The sequence below is a fragment of the Canis aureus genome, chromosome 11 (genome assembly GCF_053574225.1).
Source record: "Canis aureus isolate CA01 chromosome 11, VMU_Caureus_v.1.0, whole genome shotgun sequence".
Lineage (NCBI taxonomy): Eukaryota > Metazoa > Chordata > Mammalia > Carnivora > Canidae > Canis > Canis aureus.
This window is the reverse complement of record NC_135621.1, coordinates 49586827-49604029: the sequence shown is the minus strand read 5'-3', so window position 1 is coordinate 49604029 and position 17203 is coordinate 49586827. Positions and strand designations below refer to the sequence as shown.

General features: G+C 36.1%; 1 protein-coding gene across 8 annotated transcripts in view; it reads left to right on the top strand.

The window, feature by feature from the left end:
• PREPL (prolyl endopeptidase like) overlaps positions 1-17203 on the top strand; it is a 70215-nt gene that overhangs the window by 23152 nt on the left and 29860 nt on the right. For all 8 annotated transcript variants that reach the window (XR_013389431.1, XR_013389432.1, XR_013389430.1 and 5 more), the window contains 2 exons: positions 11760-11976; positions 12587-12772. Coding sequence is in view for 5 of the 8 variants with exons in the window: in XM_077915243.1 (XP_077771369.1) it covers positions 11760-11976; positions 12587-12772 (403 nt within the window). In the remaining 3 variants the exon portion in view is untranslated. The remainder of the gene's footprint in view (positions 1-11759; positions 11977-12586; positions 12773-17203) is intronic.

Genomic DNA, 17203 nt, shown 5'->3' with positions numbered 1-17203 from the left:
ACTACTTTTAGAAAGTAGTTTTTTTAAATCTAGAAACAGTTAAAGATTTACATGAAATTATACAGTTGATTAGGTAAAAAACCAGACTCCTGCATCTTCTAGTACTTGATACTGCTCTTCCTTTGCAGTAGAACCTAAATTCTTGAGTGAAAAATGAAATTAGCCTGGAATGTCCCCTTTTCCTCTACGTGGTAGATGGTTCTAGCCTTATTTCTTACACAGATTGTTTGATCTTGGACAAGCCATTTCTTGCTCAGTTTCTGTACCCTTGGTAATTACTTTACCTAGGTCATGCTTGGGATTTGGATAATGACACTCACATATTGATTCCAAAAGTCTTTCTGGTTTATTTTGTGCTTCTGTGTTTCTTCCATACCTATACCTATCTTTAAATTATTTATGCAAATTAAAAAACTTTGCAAATCATTTCAGACTCATCACTTAACATAGCCAATAATACTGCAGAATGGGAAATTAGAGTTTGCTACCCATGCAGGCATAACGGTCACAACCAGTGTAATTAATAAAAAGACATGTTTGCTTATTAAAATTGAAATTGATTTTGTGTACTACAGCATGGTCCCTATATGTAATTTCATAAAAACAACCTAGAACTGCTAGATTATGAACAGAGACTTAGTCACTTTTACCTTTGTGTCTTTATTGATAACTAGAATTCTAGGCCTGTATTATTGCCATTCATTGAGCCCATTGAGTAAATGGTGCACTTAGGTCAGTTTCTCTCTTTCAAGCTAAAATCTGAGTTCAGTGATGACTGTGAGTACCTTTTAACCATTGGATTCTTAGCAGTATATAGCAGAATTTAAAGTGTATGTGACCTTGTGGTAAACATAGAATAACATAAACTTATCAAATCACTATGTTGTACACCTGAAACTAATGTAACATTGTACATCACCTATACTCAAAAAAAAAAAGTATATGTTGCTACTAAATCATAAATTAAAATTAATTCAAAAATACCGTACTAGGTGAGAAAAATGAATAGTATGATATCAACTTATTTTTAACAGTAGGCAGAATTATTTTCATGATCAGGCAAAATATATTTCAAGTTTAAAAATAAGTATCAGAAAAAAAATAATAAGTATCAGGGCAGCCCAGGTGGCTCAGCGATTTAGCGCTGACTTCAGCCCAGGGCATGATCCTGGAGACCCAGGATCGAGTCCTGCATCGGGCTCCCTGCATTGAGCCTGTTTCTCCCTCTGCCTGTGTCTCTGCCTCTCTCTTTCTCTCTGTGTCTCTCATGAATAGATAAATAAAATCTTTTATATGTATATATATAGATTTTATTTTTATATATAAATATATAAAAATATATATTTCTATATATATATATATATAGAAATAAATAGGAGAATGAATTGGCCTTAGTTCTTTACATTCCTTGTCTTTTCCTTGAATTAAAAGTTCTTTTATATCATTCTATAACTTGTTTTGTTATGCACACATTTTTTTTAAAGTTTTACTTTTTTCAGCTTTATTGAAATGTAATTAACATATAAGACAATTTGAAGGTATATGTGGTGATTTGATACATATACCTATTACAAAATGATTAACACAGAGAGGTAGTTAATATCTCAATCATCTCACAGATTACCACTTTTTTGTGTATGGTGGGAACATTTAAAATCTGTCTTGGCTACTTTTGAGTATATAATACTGTACTGCTAGCTATAGTCATCATGCTGGACATTCAATCCCTACATCTTATTCATCTTATATAATTGAAGATATGGGGGCATCTGTCAGGCATTCGACTGTTGATTTCAGCTGAGGTCATGATTTCAGGGTTGTGAGAACAAGCTCCACGTTAGGGTCTCCAGTGGGCCCTGGGCCACCCGCCCCCCCCCCCCCAAATGAATGAATGAATGAACAAACGAACCCTTTATTGGTTATCTTCCCCCATTTCGCCCAGCTCTCAGCCCCTGGCCACCATTCTACTATCTTTCTGTGAGTTTCGCTTTTGTAGATTCCACGTATAAGTGACATTATGCAGTATTTGTCTTTTTCTGTTTGACCTATTAGCATAATGCCCTCAAGGTCAATCCATGTTGTGGCAAATGGCAGGATTTCCCTTTGTTATGGCTGAATAATACTCCACAGTGTGTGTGTGTTTGTGTGTGTGTGTGTATTCCTTATTCATCCATCAGTGGACACTTCGGTGGTTTCCACACCTTGGCTATTGTTGTTAATACTAGTGAACTTGGAAGGACAGATACCTCATTGTGATCCAGACTCCATTTCCTTTAGATAGTACCCAGAAGTGGGATGATTGAATCATATGGATTCAATCATATGAATCCTTTTTTGATTTAAGATTTTATTTGAGAGAGAGTGCACTTGCAAGCCGGATGAGGGGCAGAGAGAAAATGGGAGAGGGAGAAAATCTCAAACAGATTCCCTGGTGAGCACAGAATCCAACACGGGGCTTGATCCCATGACTCTGGGATCATGACCTAAACTGAAACCAAGAGTCAGATGCCTAACTCACTAAACCATCCAGGTGCCTCTCCTTTTTAAATTTTTTTTGGAGAACCCCCCTTTTTTTTTTTTTTGCCCTAATAGCTGTATCAGTTTACATTCTCACCAGCAGTACACAAGGGTTTCCTTTTCTCCACATACTCACTAACATCAGTTACCACTTACTATGTGTCTTTTTTGATAATTCTAACATGTTAGAAGTGATATTGTGATTTTGATTTGCATTTCCCTCATGATAAGTGATGTAGAACATCTTTTCATGTATCTGTTGGCCATTTGTATGTCTTTGGGAAAATGTCTCTTCAAGTCTTCTGCCCATTTTTAAATAAGATTTTTTTTTTTGAGGTATAGGGGTTTCTTATATATTTTGAATGTTAACCCTTTATCAGATATATGGTTTGCAAATACTTTATCTCATTCCACAGGTTGCCTTTTCAATTTGTTGTTTTCTTTTGCTATGTAGAAGCTTCTTAGTTGAATGTGGTCCCACTTACTTATCTATCTGTTTGTACTTATGGTATCATTAAAAAAAACATTGCCAAGACATTGATGTCAAGGAGCTTTTTCCCTATATTTTCTTCTAGGAGTTTCACAATGTCAGGTCTTATGGTTAAATCTATTTCAAGTTAATTTTTGTGAGTCGTGTATGATAGGGTCCAATTTTATTAGGATGGTAATTTCAATAGCTTAGGATTATCCAGTTTTCCCAATAGTTTCTTGAAGAGATTTTCCATTTCCTTCTGAGTATTCTTGGCTCCCTTATCAAATAAATATATACATGTAAATATATATATTTATGTGTATAAGCATTTACACAAATATTTGTATATTATATATATTTATATATTACATATAAATATATTTATATTGGTATATACATTCTATGTAAACGAATATACATATGTATTGACCATATATTCAAGAGTTTGTTTCTGTGTTCTCAGTTCTATTCCAGTGATCCAAGTGTCTATTTTTTAAGATTTATTTATTTATTAGAGACTGTGCACATAAGCAGTGAGGGGGGGCAGAGAAAAAGAGAGAGAAAGTCTCAAGCAGAATCCCCACCAAGCATGGAGCTCAGTCTCATGACCCTGAGATCATGACCTGAGCTGGAACCAAAAGTCAGATGTTCAATTGACTGAGTGCCACCCAGGAACTCCCCACCCCCACACCAAGTATCTATTTTTATGTCAGTACAATGCTATTCTGATTAGTATAGCTTTGTAATAGAGTTTGGGATCAGAAAGTATGATGCCTTTTACTACTTTCTCACAATTGCTTTGGCTATTTGAGATCTTTTGTGGTTCTCTACAAATTTGGGGATTATTTTTTCTACTTCTGTAAAAAATGCCATTGGAAATTAGGGATTGAATTCAGAGTATAGATGGCTTTGGAAAGTGTGGACATTTTAATGATACTCATTCTTCTAAATCATGAGTATGGCCTATCTTTCCATTTATTTGTGTCTTTATTTTCTTTCATCAAAATCTTAAGTTTTCAATGTACAGATCATTTCCCTCTGTGATTATATTTATTCCTAAATGTTTGTTTTATGATGCTATTTTAAATGCGGTTGTTTTGTTTCTTTTTCAGACATTTTACTGTTAGTATATCAAAACACAACTGATTCTAGATGTTGATTTCACATCTGCAACTACTGAATTCATTTATTAGTTTTACAGTGAAACCTTTGAGGTTTTCTATATACAAAATCATACCACCTGCAAATCCTTTCTAATTTGGATGCTTTTTATTTCTTTTTCTTGCTTGATTGTCCTGGCTAACACTTCTAGTACTGTGTTGATTAGAAATAGTGAGAGTGATTGTGTGTAGTTACTGATCTCAAGAGGAAGAAAAAACTGTTCAGCTTTTCACCATTGAATATGTTGTTAACTATGGACTTGTCCATATATATGGACCTTTGTAATATATGGCCTTTGTAATGTTGAGTAACATTTGTTCCATATCCAGTTGTGAATGGATTTTGAATTTTGTCACATGCTTTTTCTGTATTTATTGAGATCATCATGTGATTTTTATCTTTTATTCTATTACTGTATCACATTCATTGATTTGCATATGTTTTTTTTTTAATTTATTTATTTATTTATGATAGTCATAGAGAGAAAGAGAGAGAAAGGCAGAGACATAGGCAGAGGGAGAAGCAGGCTCCATGCACTGGGAGCCCGATGTGGGATTTGATCCCGGGTCTCCAGGATTGTGCCCTGGGCCAAAGACAGGCGCCAAACCGCTGTGCCACCCAGGGATCCCTGATTTGCATATGTTTGAACTATTTTTGTATCTCAGGGATTAATTTTGAGCATGATGAATAATCTTTTCAGTGCGCTGTTGAATTAGTTTGCTTGCATTTTGTTGAGTATTTTTTATCTATATTCACCAGGGATATTGGATAGTTTTCTTATAGTGTCTTTATTTGGCTTTTGTAATGGGTAATACTGGCCTGGTAAAATGAGTTGAAAGTGTTTCCTTCTCTTTAATTTTTTTGGAATAGTTTAAAAAGGATTGATGCTAATTCTTTAAAAGTTTAGTAGAGGGATCCCTCGGTGGCTCAGCAATTTAGTGCCTGCCTTTAGCCCAGGGCGTGATCCTGGAGTCCCAGGATCAAGTCCCACATTGGGCTCCCTGTGTGGAGCCTGCTGTGTCTCTGCTCCCCCCCCCACCGCCCCCCATGAATGAATAAATAAAATCTTTTAAAAAAAATGTTTAGTAGATTTCACCAGTGAGTCCATCTAGTCCCATAGTCCCAGGTTTTTCTTTGCTGAGAAATTTTTGATTACTAATTCATTCTCCTTATTCTTTTAAATATTTTATTTATTCATGAGAGACACAGAGAGAGACACCAAGACATAGGCAGAGAGAGAAGCAGGCTCCCTGTGTGGAGCCCAATGTGGGACTTGATTCCAGGACCCAGGGATCATGACCTGAGCCAAGGGCAGATGCCCAACCACTGAGCCACCTAGGCATCCCTCTCCTTACTCTTTATTGGGCTGTTCAAAATTTCTATTTCTTCATGATTTAATCTTGATAGGTTGTTTCTAGGAATTTATCATTTTTTCTAAGTTATTTAATTTGTTGGCATGTAATTATCCATGATAATCTTATGCTCCTTTTGATTCCATGCTATTAGCTGTAATGTGTCCTCTTCCTTTCTGATTTTGAGTCTTCTTTTTTCCTTGGGTAGCTAAAAGTTTGTCGGTTTTATCTTTTCAAAAAGTGGCTCATAGTTTTGTTCATCTTTTCTCTTGTTTTTCTGGTCTCCTTAATTTACTTCTGCTCTGATCTTTGTTCCTTTCTTCTGCTAACATTGGACTTATTTTTTGTTTTTCTAATTTTGGGGGGCATAATGTTAGATCGTTTATCTGAGATATTTCCCTTTTTTTTTTTTCCTTTTTTTTTTTTTTAAGTAGGCTCCACACCCAAGGTAGGCTTGAACTTACTACCCTGAGATCAAGAGTTGCATACTCTACCAACTAAGCCAGCCAGATGCCCCTATTTGAATCTTTTTAAGATCTATTTATTTGAGGGGCACCTGGGTGGCTCAGTCGGTTAAATGTCTGCCTTAGGCTCAGGTCATGATCCCAGGGTACTGGGATCGGGCCTTGAATCAGTCTCCCTGCTCCATAAGAAGCCTGCTCCTCCCTCTTCTTCTGCCCCTCCCCCCGCTCATGCACTCCACCCCTGCAACTCCCCCAAATAAATGGATAAAATCTTTTTTTTAAAAAAGTAAGCCTTAAAAAAAAGAAGGTTTATTTATTTGAGAGAAAGAGTGGTGGGAAGAGGCAGAGAGAGTGAAACTTAAGCAGACTCCATGCTGAGCACAGAGCCCAGTGTGGGCCTTGAGTTCCCAATCTTGAGATTACAACCTGAGATGAAAACCAAGAGTAGTCAGAGACTTAACACTGTATCACCCAGGCACCCCAAGATATTTCTTAATGTAGGCATTTATCACTATAAACTTCCCTCTTAGAAGTACTTTTGCTGTATCCCTAAGTTTTGGTATGTTATATTGCTATCTTCATTTGTCCAAAATTGTTTTTTACTTCCATTTTTATTTCTTTGACTCATTGCTTAATCAATGGTGTATTACTTAATTTCCATGTATTTGTGAATTTTCCAGATTTTCTCTTATGAATTACTACTGCGGTTAGAAAAGATACTTGGTATGAGTTCAGTCTTCTTTAATTTGATAATAATTGTTTTGTGACCTAACATATGATCTGTCATGGAGACTATTCCTTTTATTCTATTAATGTATAACTTAAGAAGAATGTATTCAGCTGCTGTTGAATGGAATGGTCTGTATATGTCTGTTACATCCACTTTGTCTTAAGTGTACATAGTTCAAATCCAAGTCCAACATTTTCATACTGATTTTCTGCCTGGGTGATCTCTGCATTGTTGAAATGGGGTATTATAGTCCCCTGCTATTATTGTATTGTCTATTTTTCCCTTCAGATCTGTTGGTATTTGCTTAATCCATTTAGGCGCTCTGATATTGAGTGCATATAGGCATACCTTGTTTACTGCACTTCACAAGTGCTTTTTGTTGCAATCCTGTGTGGAGCAAGCCTATTGGCACCATTTTTTCAACAGCACTTGCTCACTTCATGTCTCTGTCACTTTATGGTAGTTATTATGATATTTCAAACTTTTTCATTATTTGCTTATGGAGAATCTGTGATCAATGATTACCACTCCCTGAAAGTTAAGATAATGATTAGCATATTTGCAACTGTTATATCTTCTTGATGAACTGACCTTTTTATAATTATATGATGACCTTCTTTTTTTTTTAATATAATGGCCTTCTTTATCTTCTGTTAACAGCTTTTGAGTTAAAGTGTATTTTTTTTAATCTGATATTAATATGGCTACTCCTGCTCTCTTTTGGTTTCTACTTGCATAAAATTCCTTTTTACATGCTCTCATCTTGAGCCTGTATGTGTCCTTGATGCCGAAGTGAATCTCGTATAGGCATTATATAGTTGGGTCTTTTTATCTGTCCATTCAACCAGTCTGTGCCATTTGATTGGAGAACTTAATCCATTAACATTTAGAGTAATCATTGATAGGTAAGAAGTTACTAATGCCATCTTATTAGTGTTTTCTAACTATTTGGTAGTTCCCATACTCCTTTCTTCCACTTTTGCTATCTTCCTTTGTGAATTTACAATTTTCTGTAATGCTATGGTTTGATTCCCTTCTTTTTATCTTTTGTATGTTTTCTGTAGGTTTTTGCTTTGTGATTACCATGACTTGTCTTCTCTTTCTAAGGAAATTTTACCTGTAAAGCCAGTTGTATTTTGACACTCATATGACCACATATCTGCCAAGTAATTGACCAAGTAATTTATCTTTTGATTACCTGTGTCATCATCAAACAAAAATAAATAGATAAAAAGTATTGAAAATAGCAAAGATAGTGTTGAAAATAAAGATCAAGCCAAGAGTAAGAGACTTGTCCTACAATCATGTATTAAAACACGTGAACCTACAATAGTTAATACAAATTGACAGACATATAATAGAAACCGGAATAGATAACTCTAAAATTTATATGTATAAAAACTTATATGAAAGGGACGCCTGAGTGGCTCAGCAGTTGAGCATCTGCCTTCAGCTCAGGGCGTGATCCTGAGGTCCTGGGATCAAGTCCTGCATTGGGCTCCCTGCATGGAGCCTGCTTCTCCCTCTGCCTGTGTCTCTGCCTCTTTCTCTCTCTGTGTCTCTCATGAATAAATAAATAAAATCTTTTTAATAAATAAATAATAAAAACAACTTACAGGATAAAGAGACATCAAGACTAATGAAAAATGAATGGGTATTATTAAAGATTTATATATTTGAGAGAGAGAATGCACTTGATGCACGAGTGGGGAAAAGGGAAAAAAGCAGACTCCCTGCTGACTGCAAAGCCCAACACAGGGCTCTATCCTAGGAACCTGAGGTCATGACCTCAGGAGAAATGAAGAATCAAGGACACCTGGGTGGCTCAGTGGTTAAGCAGCTGCCTTTGGCTCAGGTCATGATCCTGGGGTCCTGGGATCATGTCCTACATCAGACTCCCCAGAGGGACCCTGCTTCTCCCTCTGCCCATGTCCCTGCCTCTCTCTCTGTCTCTCATGAATAAATAAATAAAATATTTTTAAAAAAGAAAGAAAGAAATGAAGAGTTGGACACTTAACTGACTGAGCCACCCAGGTGCCCCTGAATGGGTATTATTTTTTAATGGTACAGGAAATAATATGTGGACAAAAATAATTTTCATCAGGATACTTGGGTGGCTCAGTCAGTTGAGCATCCCACTCTTCAATTTGGCTCAGGTCATGATATCAGGGTTGTTAGATCAAGCCCCATGTCAAGTTCCATGATGGGCATGGAGCCTGCTTAAGATTCTCTGTCCCTTCCCACCCCTGCTTAAATTTTTCATAACTTTGTGTATCAGCATACATTCCTAAAAGATGTAAAGAATCAATTGATAAAACTATCCAAAACCTAGATGACATTATAAGTACCTCACTTAACTTGGATAAAATATTTCCAAAGCATAAAATCAATAGAAGAAATTACAAAGGGCACCTGGGTGGCTCAGGGGTTGAGCGGCTGCCTTTGACTCAGGTCGTGGTCCCAGGACCTGGGATCGAGTCCCGCATCAGACTCCCTGCAGGGAGCCTGCTTCTCCCTCTGCCTGTGTCTCTGCCTCTCTGTGTGTGTCTCTCATAAATAAGTAAAAATCTTAAAAAAAAAAAAAAAAGAAATTACAAAAGGTGTGACAGTATTCTTGGTTACCTAAAATATTAAACTTTTACGTCAGAAGCCATTATAAACAAAATCCAGATGGCAAAATGGGGAAGTATTTTCAGCAAAAGGGCAAGTTAATATCCTTAATTTATGAAGTGATGTTTATAGACTAATAATTTAAACTACATCCCAAGTTTAAAATGGACAAGGACACATCCCAGAAGAAATACAATTGACAAACATGTTAACGACCAATACAGAAGGAATATTAGCCATGCTTGGGGTGCCTGGGTGGCTTACTCGGTTAAGCATCTGTCTTCAGCTCAGGTCATGATGGGATCGAATCCCACATCGGTCTCCTTGCTCTGCAGAGAGCCTGCTTTTCCCTCTCCTTCTACCTGTGGCTCCCCTTACTTGTGCTACCTCTACCTCTCTGTGTCAAAAATATAAATAAAATTGGGATGCCTGGGTGGCTCAGTGGTTGAGTGTCTGCCTTCAGCTCAGGGTGTAATCCTGGAGTTCTGGGATCAAGTCAGTCCCACATCAGGCTCCCTGCATGGAGCCTGCTTCTCTCTCTGCCTATGTCTCTGCCTCTTTCTGTGTCTCTCATGAATAAATAAATAAAATATTTTAAGAACATAAATAAATAAAATCTTTTTAAAAAATTAGCCATGCTTATCTCTGTGTTGTAAGATCCAGGATTATCATTCTTCTCTGTATTTTTCAGTATTTTCAGTATGGATTAATAATAAAAATAGAGGGCACCCCAGGTGGCTCAGCAGTTTAGTGCCGCCTTCAGCCCAGGGTGTGATCCTGGAGACCTGGGATCGAGTCCCACATCGGGCTCCTTGCGTGGAGCCTGCTTCTCTTCTCCCTCTGCCTGTGTCTCTACCTCTCTCCCTCTCTCTGTGTCTCTCATGAATAAATAAAATCTTTAAAAAATAATAATATATAAATATAGCATTTAAAGACATCCAGTCAATATGTCAGTGTGAATTAATATAATGTTCTTGGGATATCATTTGATTTATGTGTCAAGAGTCATTAAAAAGGGCAGCCCGGGTGGCTCAGCGGTTTGTGGTCCTGGAGACCAGGGATCAAGTCCCACTTCAGGCTCCCTGTATGGAATGGAGCCTGCTTCTCCCTCTGCCTGTCTGTGCCTCTCTTGTGTCTCTCATGAATAAATAAATAAAATCTTTAAAAAATAAAGGTCATTAAAAATATTGTTTAATTAAATTAGCATTTCCATTATTAAGAATTTATCTCAGGGAAATAACTGTAAAGGCCAGGGAGAAGGAACTGTCTTCGTGAAGTTCTCTGTTATGTTCTCTATTATAATGAATTTATAATAATATTATAAACATTAAAATACAAAGTTTTAAAATTCTGATAATGCAGCATGATAGAATAGTAGGTAGCCATTAAAAAAATGAGCATGAAGACTAAGGTAGGGGGGTGCTGATATTATGTGAAGTCACAAATGCAGAATATGAAACTGCATCTATATTCTACTTATATCAGTTTAAAGATATGCATGAATAAAATAAGTCATGGAGATAAAAAGTACAGCATAGGGAATATACTCAATAATATTGTAATAATGTTGTATGGTAACAAATGGTAACCCCACATATATTGTGATGAACATTGAGTAATGTATATAGTTGTCTAATCACTATATTGTATGCCTGAGCTAATAGGCAATTATGTATCATCTGTACTTGAATATTAATAAAAAATTAATTTAAAAGTTGGAGCAGGCAAAAAAAATAAAATTTAATTTAAAAAATAAAAATAAAGTGGAGCAGGCATGCATGAAATGCAAATAAACTTGGGAAGGAAAAATAGAAAAAAATTAAAATCGTTATATTAATTTTTTTAATGTGTTGAGATTGCAAGGGTTTTTCTTCCTATTTCTGTTTTTGTTATTTCTACTCTGTTATAAAAACTGGGAGGGAGAAAAAAGCCAACATGCACGCAGAGGAGGAACAAAGTAAACTCTGTCTCTCTTCTTCCCTACTCCTCTAAGAAGTTTATTTCCTCTTCCCAGCAAAAGCCCTGTAATTATTGTGATTAAGTGAGAGTTAGATGATGTCTACAGTTGACCGTAAGATGCAGTCAGAAAAAGTTGGATTGATGGATACACAGATAATGTGATAAAGGAAATATAGCAAAATATTGGTAATAATTGAATCTTGGTGGGTATATAGGTATTTACCTGACATTTTCAACTTTTCTATAGGTTTGAAAAATGTTCATAATAAAATGTTAGAGAAAAAATGGTTTTGAATACCTTTGTGAAGGAATTGAGAAAAATAATAGCCAGTTTTTTTAATGTATAAGCAATATTCACTAAAAACAAGGAGTTTTTAATTTTTGTCTGCATTATAAATCAACATATGTACAACAAGCAGTGAGATGTTGTCTTTAAGGTAGCATGCCTTTGAAACTTACTGGATTTTCTTCTCTTTCTCTGTATGCGTGTGCAGCTACTTTGTTTTCCTTTATCTTACAAAAGACAGTCGTTTCCTTACCATAAATATTATGAATAAGACTACTTCTGAAGTGTGGCTAATAGATGGCCTAAGCCCTTGGGATCCACCAGTACTTATCCAGAAACGAATACATGGAGTCCTTTACTACGTTGAACATAGAGATGATGAATTATACATTCTCACTAATGTTGGCGAGCCTACAGAATTCAAGGTAATCCGGGATTCTCCGTGTACTTATTTGAGCTTTGAAAAGTGTCATACTTCCATCAACATTTCTTGCTCTAATAATTAACTGTTTTGGCATTTGGTTAAAAAATAAAGGTTTTTGGTAAAGCGTAGAAATTGATGCTACCTTCCTACCCATAACCAGTCCGATTTCTCTTCCCTTAGATATAATGCTTCTATATAATTATGCCTAAAAAGGTTAGTAAATGGAATGTACTGATCTTTACCAGTTATCAAAGCCAAACTTAATGATTCGAAAGAACAAACTTTTATAAACTCATAATTTTTATAATTTAGCAATTTGGATTGATCTCAGCTAGGCAGTTCTGATCCCAGCTAGGCTCTTGAATGCATCCCCAGTGAGCTGTTTGTCAAATGCCTTCATTCAGACACATCGGTTTGCTGTAAGGTGAGCACTAGGCCCTGCTGCCTCATCACATGAGCATTCACGTGATAACAGACACACTGCAGCTCTGGGGCGGAGTTCAGTTCTTTGGCTCTTCGTAAAACAGTGCAGATTAATACGGACTAGTTTTCTGGATGCTGTAGTCATCACATTTTGCTACCTAGATCTCTTCTGACTTTGTTTCACACAGCTCATGAGAACAGCAGCTGATACCCCTGCTATTATGAACTGGGATTTATTTTTCACAATGAAGAGAAATACGAAAGTAGTAGACCTGGATATGTTTAAGGATCACTGTGTTCTGTTCCTGAAGCACAGCAATCTGCTTTATGTTAATGTGATTGGTCTGGCTGATGATTCAGTTCGGTCTCTGAAGGTATGCTTCATTTACAAAAGATTACTATTAATCAAAATCCATATAGCTTAGCTTAACAGAACATCAAATTTTGAATAATAGCAGTGTACTTTTTCCTGAAAAGAAGTGTAATTTAAATGACATGTAGCAGACAAGGTTTTTTCATGTTTAGGAGGTTTATTTTAGAATTATTTAGAGGACCTTGCTTTTAATAAAGTTTTACTTAAAATACTGTCTTACAGCATGAACTTTAGAAGTGTCCTATTTTTCTCTTTTCCTTATCTCTGTATATCATACATCTCTACAATTTTAGGTATGCTGATAGCTCAGGCCAGCTTGACAGCTAACCAGATTCTGCTTGCTGCTCCCATCCTATAACCCCAGTAGGGATAGTAGCTGTGCCCACTATATTTCTGCCTTTATGTCTGCACCATCTTCTTTTGCCAATTTTCTTACCTGCCAAGGTTTTAAGGGAGAGGTGGCAGTGCTCCCTGCTGCAGCAGAGGTGTGATAGTGGCACATCTGCCTTCTAGGCTAACTTGGTGGTATTGCCTGTGGCTGCCAGCCAAGAAAATCTGCCTATACAAGTGAACTTGTTAAAATTGGTGAATATACCAACCTTATTGCGCCATGGTAAAGTAGCATTCACATGTAGGTCAGGTACTAGGTGCTGAAGGAAAGGGGAAAGGCTTCCATTTTCCTTGAATACATATTTTTCTATTCTTTGGGTAAAATCCAGTAGTGTGATTGCTGGATAGTAGAGTACTTCTGTTTTTAACTTTTTGAGGAACCTCCATATTGTCTTCCACTGTGTCTGTACCAATTTGCATTCCTATCAACAGTGCAAAGAGGTAGGGTGCCTTTTTCTCCACATGTTGCCCAAACCAGTTGTTTCTTCTGTTTATTTTAGCCATTCTGACAGGTGTGAGGTGGTATCTCATTGTAGTTTTGATTTGTATTTTACTGAGGAGTGAAAATGAACATCTTTTCATATGTCTGCTGGCCATATCTTCTTTAAGAAATGCCTGCTCATATTTTCTGCCCATTTTTAATTGGATTATTTATTTTGGGGGGGTTGAGTTCTTTAAGTTAAATATTTTAGATATTAGCCCTTTATGGGATATGTCATTTACAGATCTCTTCTTCCATCCTGTAGGTCGCCTTTTAGCTTAGTTTCCTTTGCTGTGCAGAAGCTTATTTTGATGTAGTCCCAATTTGTTTATTTTTGCTTTTGTTTCCCTTGCCTCAGGGGACATATCTAGAATCAGGTTGTATGGCTGATATTGCCTGTACTCTCTTCTGGAATTTTTATGGTTTCAGGTCTCACAATTAGGTCTTTAATTCATTTTGAGTTTTTGTGTGTGTGTGGTGTAAGAAAGTGGTCCAATTTCATTCTTTTGTATGTAAACTGGCTGTCCAGTTTTCCCAGCACCATTTGTGGGAGTTTACGAAATTATCTTTATTCCCATTGGATATTCTTTATCTTTTTCTCAAAGATTAATTGACCATAGAGTTGGGGGTTTATTTCTGGATTTTCTATTACATTCTGTTGATTCATACGTCTGTTTTTGTGCCAGTTCCATACTGTTTTGGTCACTATGGCTTTGTGATATACCTTGAAGTCCGAAATTGTGATGCCTCCAGCTTTGGTTTTCTTTTTCAAGATTGCTTTGGCTCTTTGGGGTCATTTGTGGTTGCACATAAACTTTAGGATTGCTTGTTCTGGTTCTGTAAAAAATACTGTTGGTATTTTGATAGGGATTGCACTAAATGTGTAAATTACTTTGGGTAGTACAAACATTTCAGCAATGTTTTTTCTTTCAACCCATGAGCATGAAAGGTCTTTCCATTTGTTTGTGTCCTCTCCAGTTCCTTTCATTGGTGTTTTATAGCTTTCAGAGTACAGATCTTTTACCCCTTTGGTTAGGTTTATTCCTATTATTTTTGGTATAATTATAAATGGGATTGTTAATTTCTATTCTGTTCATTATTGTGTATAGAAATACAACAGGTAGCTATACATTGATTTTTGTATCCTGCAACTTTACTGAATTCATTTATCAGTTCTAGCAGGTTTTTGGTGGTATCTTTCAGATTTCCTAGTATCATATCATCTACAAATAGTGAAAATTTTCCTTCTTACCAATTTGGATGCCTTTTCTTTCTTTTCGTTGTCTGATTGCTGAGCTAGAACTTGCAGAACTCTGTTGAATAAAATGAGAGCATACTTCTTTCTGACCTTAGGGGAAAGGCTCTGTTTTCCCCATTTAAGATGACTTTAACTGTGGGTTTTTCATAAATGGCTTTTATTGTGTTCCCTCTAAACCTACTCTGTTGATGGTATTTTTATCGTGAGTGGATGTTGTACTTTGTCAAATGCTTTTTCTGCATCTACTGAAATGATCATATGATTCTCCTCCTTTCTCTTTCTAATGTACTGTTATCACATTGATTGATATGTAAATATTGAACCACCCTTGCAACCCAATCCCACTTGGTTGTGGTAAATGATGTTTTTAATGTATTGTTGGATTCAGTTTGCTAGTATTGTGTTGAAGGTTTTTGCATCTATGTTCTTCAGAGATACTGACCTGTAGTTCCTTTTTTTTTGTTGGGGTCTTTAGTTTTGGTATCAAGGTAGTCCTGGCCTCATAGAATGAATTTGAAAGTTTTCCTTCGTTTCCAAGTTTTTGGAATAGTTTGAAAAGAATAGGTATTAATTCTTGCTTAAATGTTCAGTAGAATTCACCTGTGAAGCCATTTGGTCTTGGATTTTGTGGGGGGGGGGGGAGCGGGGGGTTGTGGGGATTTTTTGTTTTTGTTTTTGTTTTTGATTACAGATTCCATTTCATTGCTGGTTACCAGTCTTTTCAAATTTTTTATTTTTCTTGTTTTGGTAGGTTATATATTTGTGGGAATTTGCCCATTTCTTCTAGGTTGTCCAATTTATTGGACAATTATTGGCATATAATTTTTCGTAATATTTTCTTATGATTTTTTTTGTATTTCTGTGGTGTTTGTTGCTATTTCTTCTCTCTCATTTGTAATTTTATTTATTTTGGGTCCTTTCTCTTTTTCTTGGTAAGTCTGGCTAGAAGTTTATCACCTGTATTGATTTCTATTTATTTTTTTTCCACAGAGCCAGCACCTCATTTCACTGATCTATTGAGGGTGTTTTGAGGAGGTTTTGGGGTTTTATTTTTTAGTTTTTATATCACATTTCTCTTCTAATCTTTTAGTATTTCCTTCTTTCTGCTGGGCTTGTTTTTATTTTTTTAAGCTTTATTTAGGAGAGAGGGGGTGAGAGAGGGTCTCAAGCAGACTCCTCACTGAGCGCAGAGCCTGAAAGAGGGCTTGATCTCACCACCCTGATGAGATCACTATCCAACCCAAAACCAAGAGTTGGATGCTCAATCGACTCTGCCACCCAGGTGCCTAACCTTCTGCTGGTTTTAGATTTTGTTTGTTCTTTTTCTAGCTCCTTTAGGTGTAAAATTGGGTTGAGATTTTTTTATTGCTTGAGGTAAGCCTGTATTGCTATAACGTTCCCTTAGAACTGCTTTTGCTGCATCCCAAAGGTTTTGAACTCAACATTGTGTTTTCATTTGTTTCTACATAATTTTTTATTTGTTTTCTGGGTGACCCATTAATTGTTTAGGAGCATGTTATTTAACCTCCATGTAATTGTGATCTTCCCAGACTTTTTCTTGTGGTTTACTTCTAGTTCCATAACATTGAGGTCAGAAAAGAATGCATGATGTGACTTACATCTCTTTAAATTTGTTGAGGGTTGTTTTGTGGCCTAATATGTCATCTGTTTTGGTCCATGTGCATTTGAAAATATTGTGTATTTTATTTTAGGATGGAATGTCCTGAGTATATCTGTTAAATTCATCTAGTCCAGGGTGTCATTCAAAACCATGGTTTCCTTGTTGATTTTTCTCTTTAGATGATCTGTCCATTGATGTAAGTGGGATGTGAAAGTTTCCTGTTATTATTATTATATTACCAATTAGTTCCTTTATGTTTCTTATTAACTGTTTTATGTATTTGGGTGCTCCGATGTTGGGTGCATAAATATTTATAATTATTACATCTTTTTGTTGTTTCCCCCTTATTATTATATAGTGTTCTTCGTCTCTTGTTACAGTTTTTGTTTCAAAATCTATTTTTTCCTGTGTAAGTATTGCTACTCCAGGTTTATTTTGACATCTATTTGCATGAAATGTTTCTGCATCCTCTCACTTTCAATCTGTAACTGTTTTTAGGTCTAAAATGAGCTTCCTGTGACAGCATGTAGATGGGTCTTGTTTTTTATCTATTCTGTCACCCTGTATGTTTTGATTAGAGCATTTAGTCCATCTACATTCAAAGTAATTATTGATAGGTATGTACTTATCGCCATTTTATTACTTGTGGTGGTTTATGCAGTTTTTCTCTGATCCTTTCTTC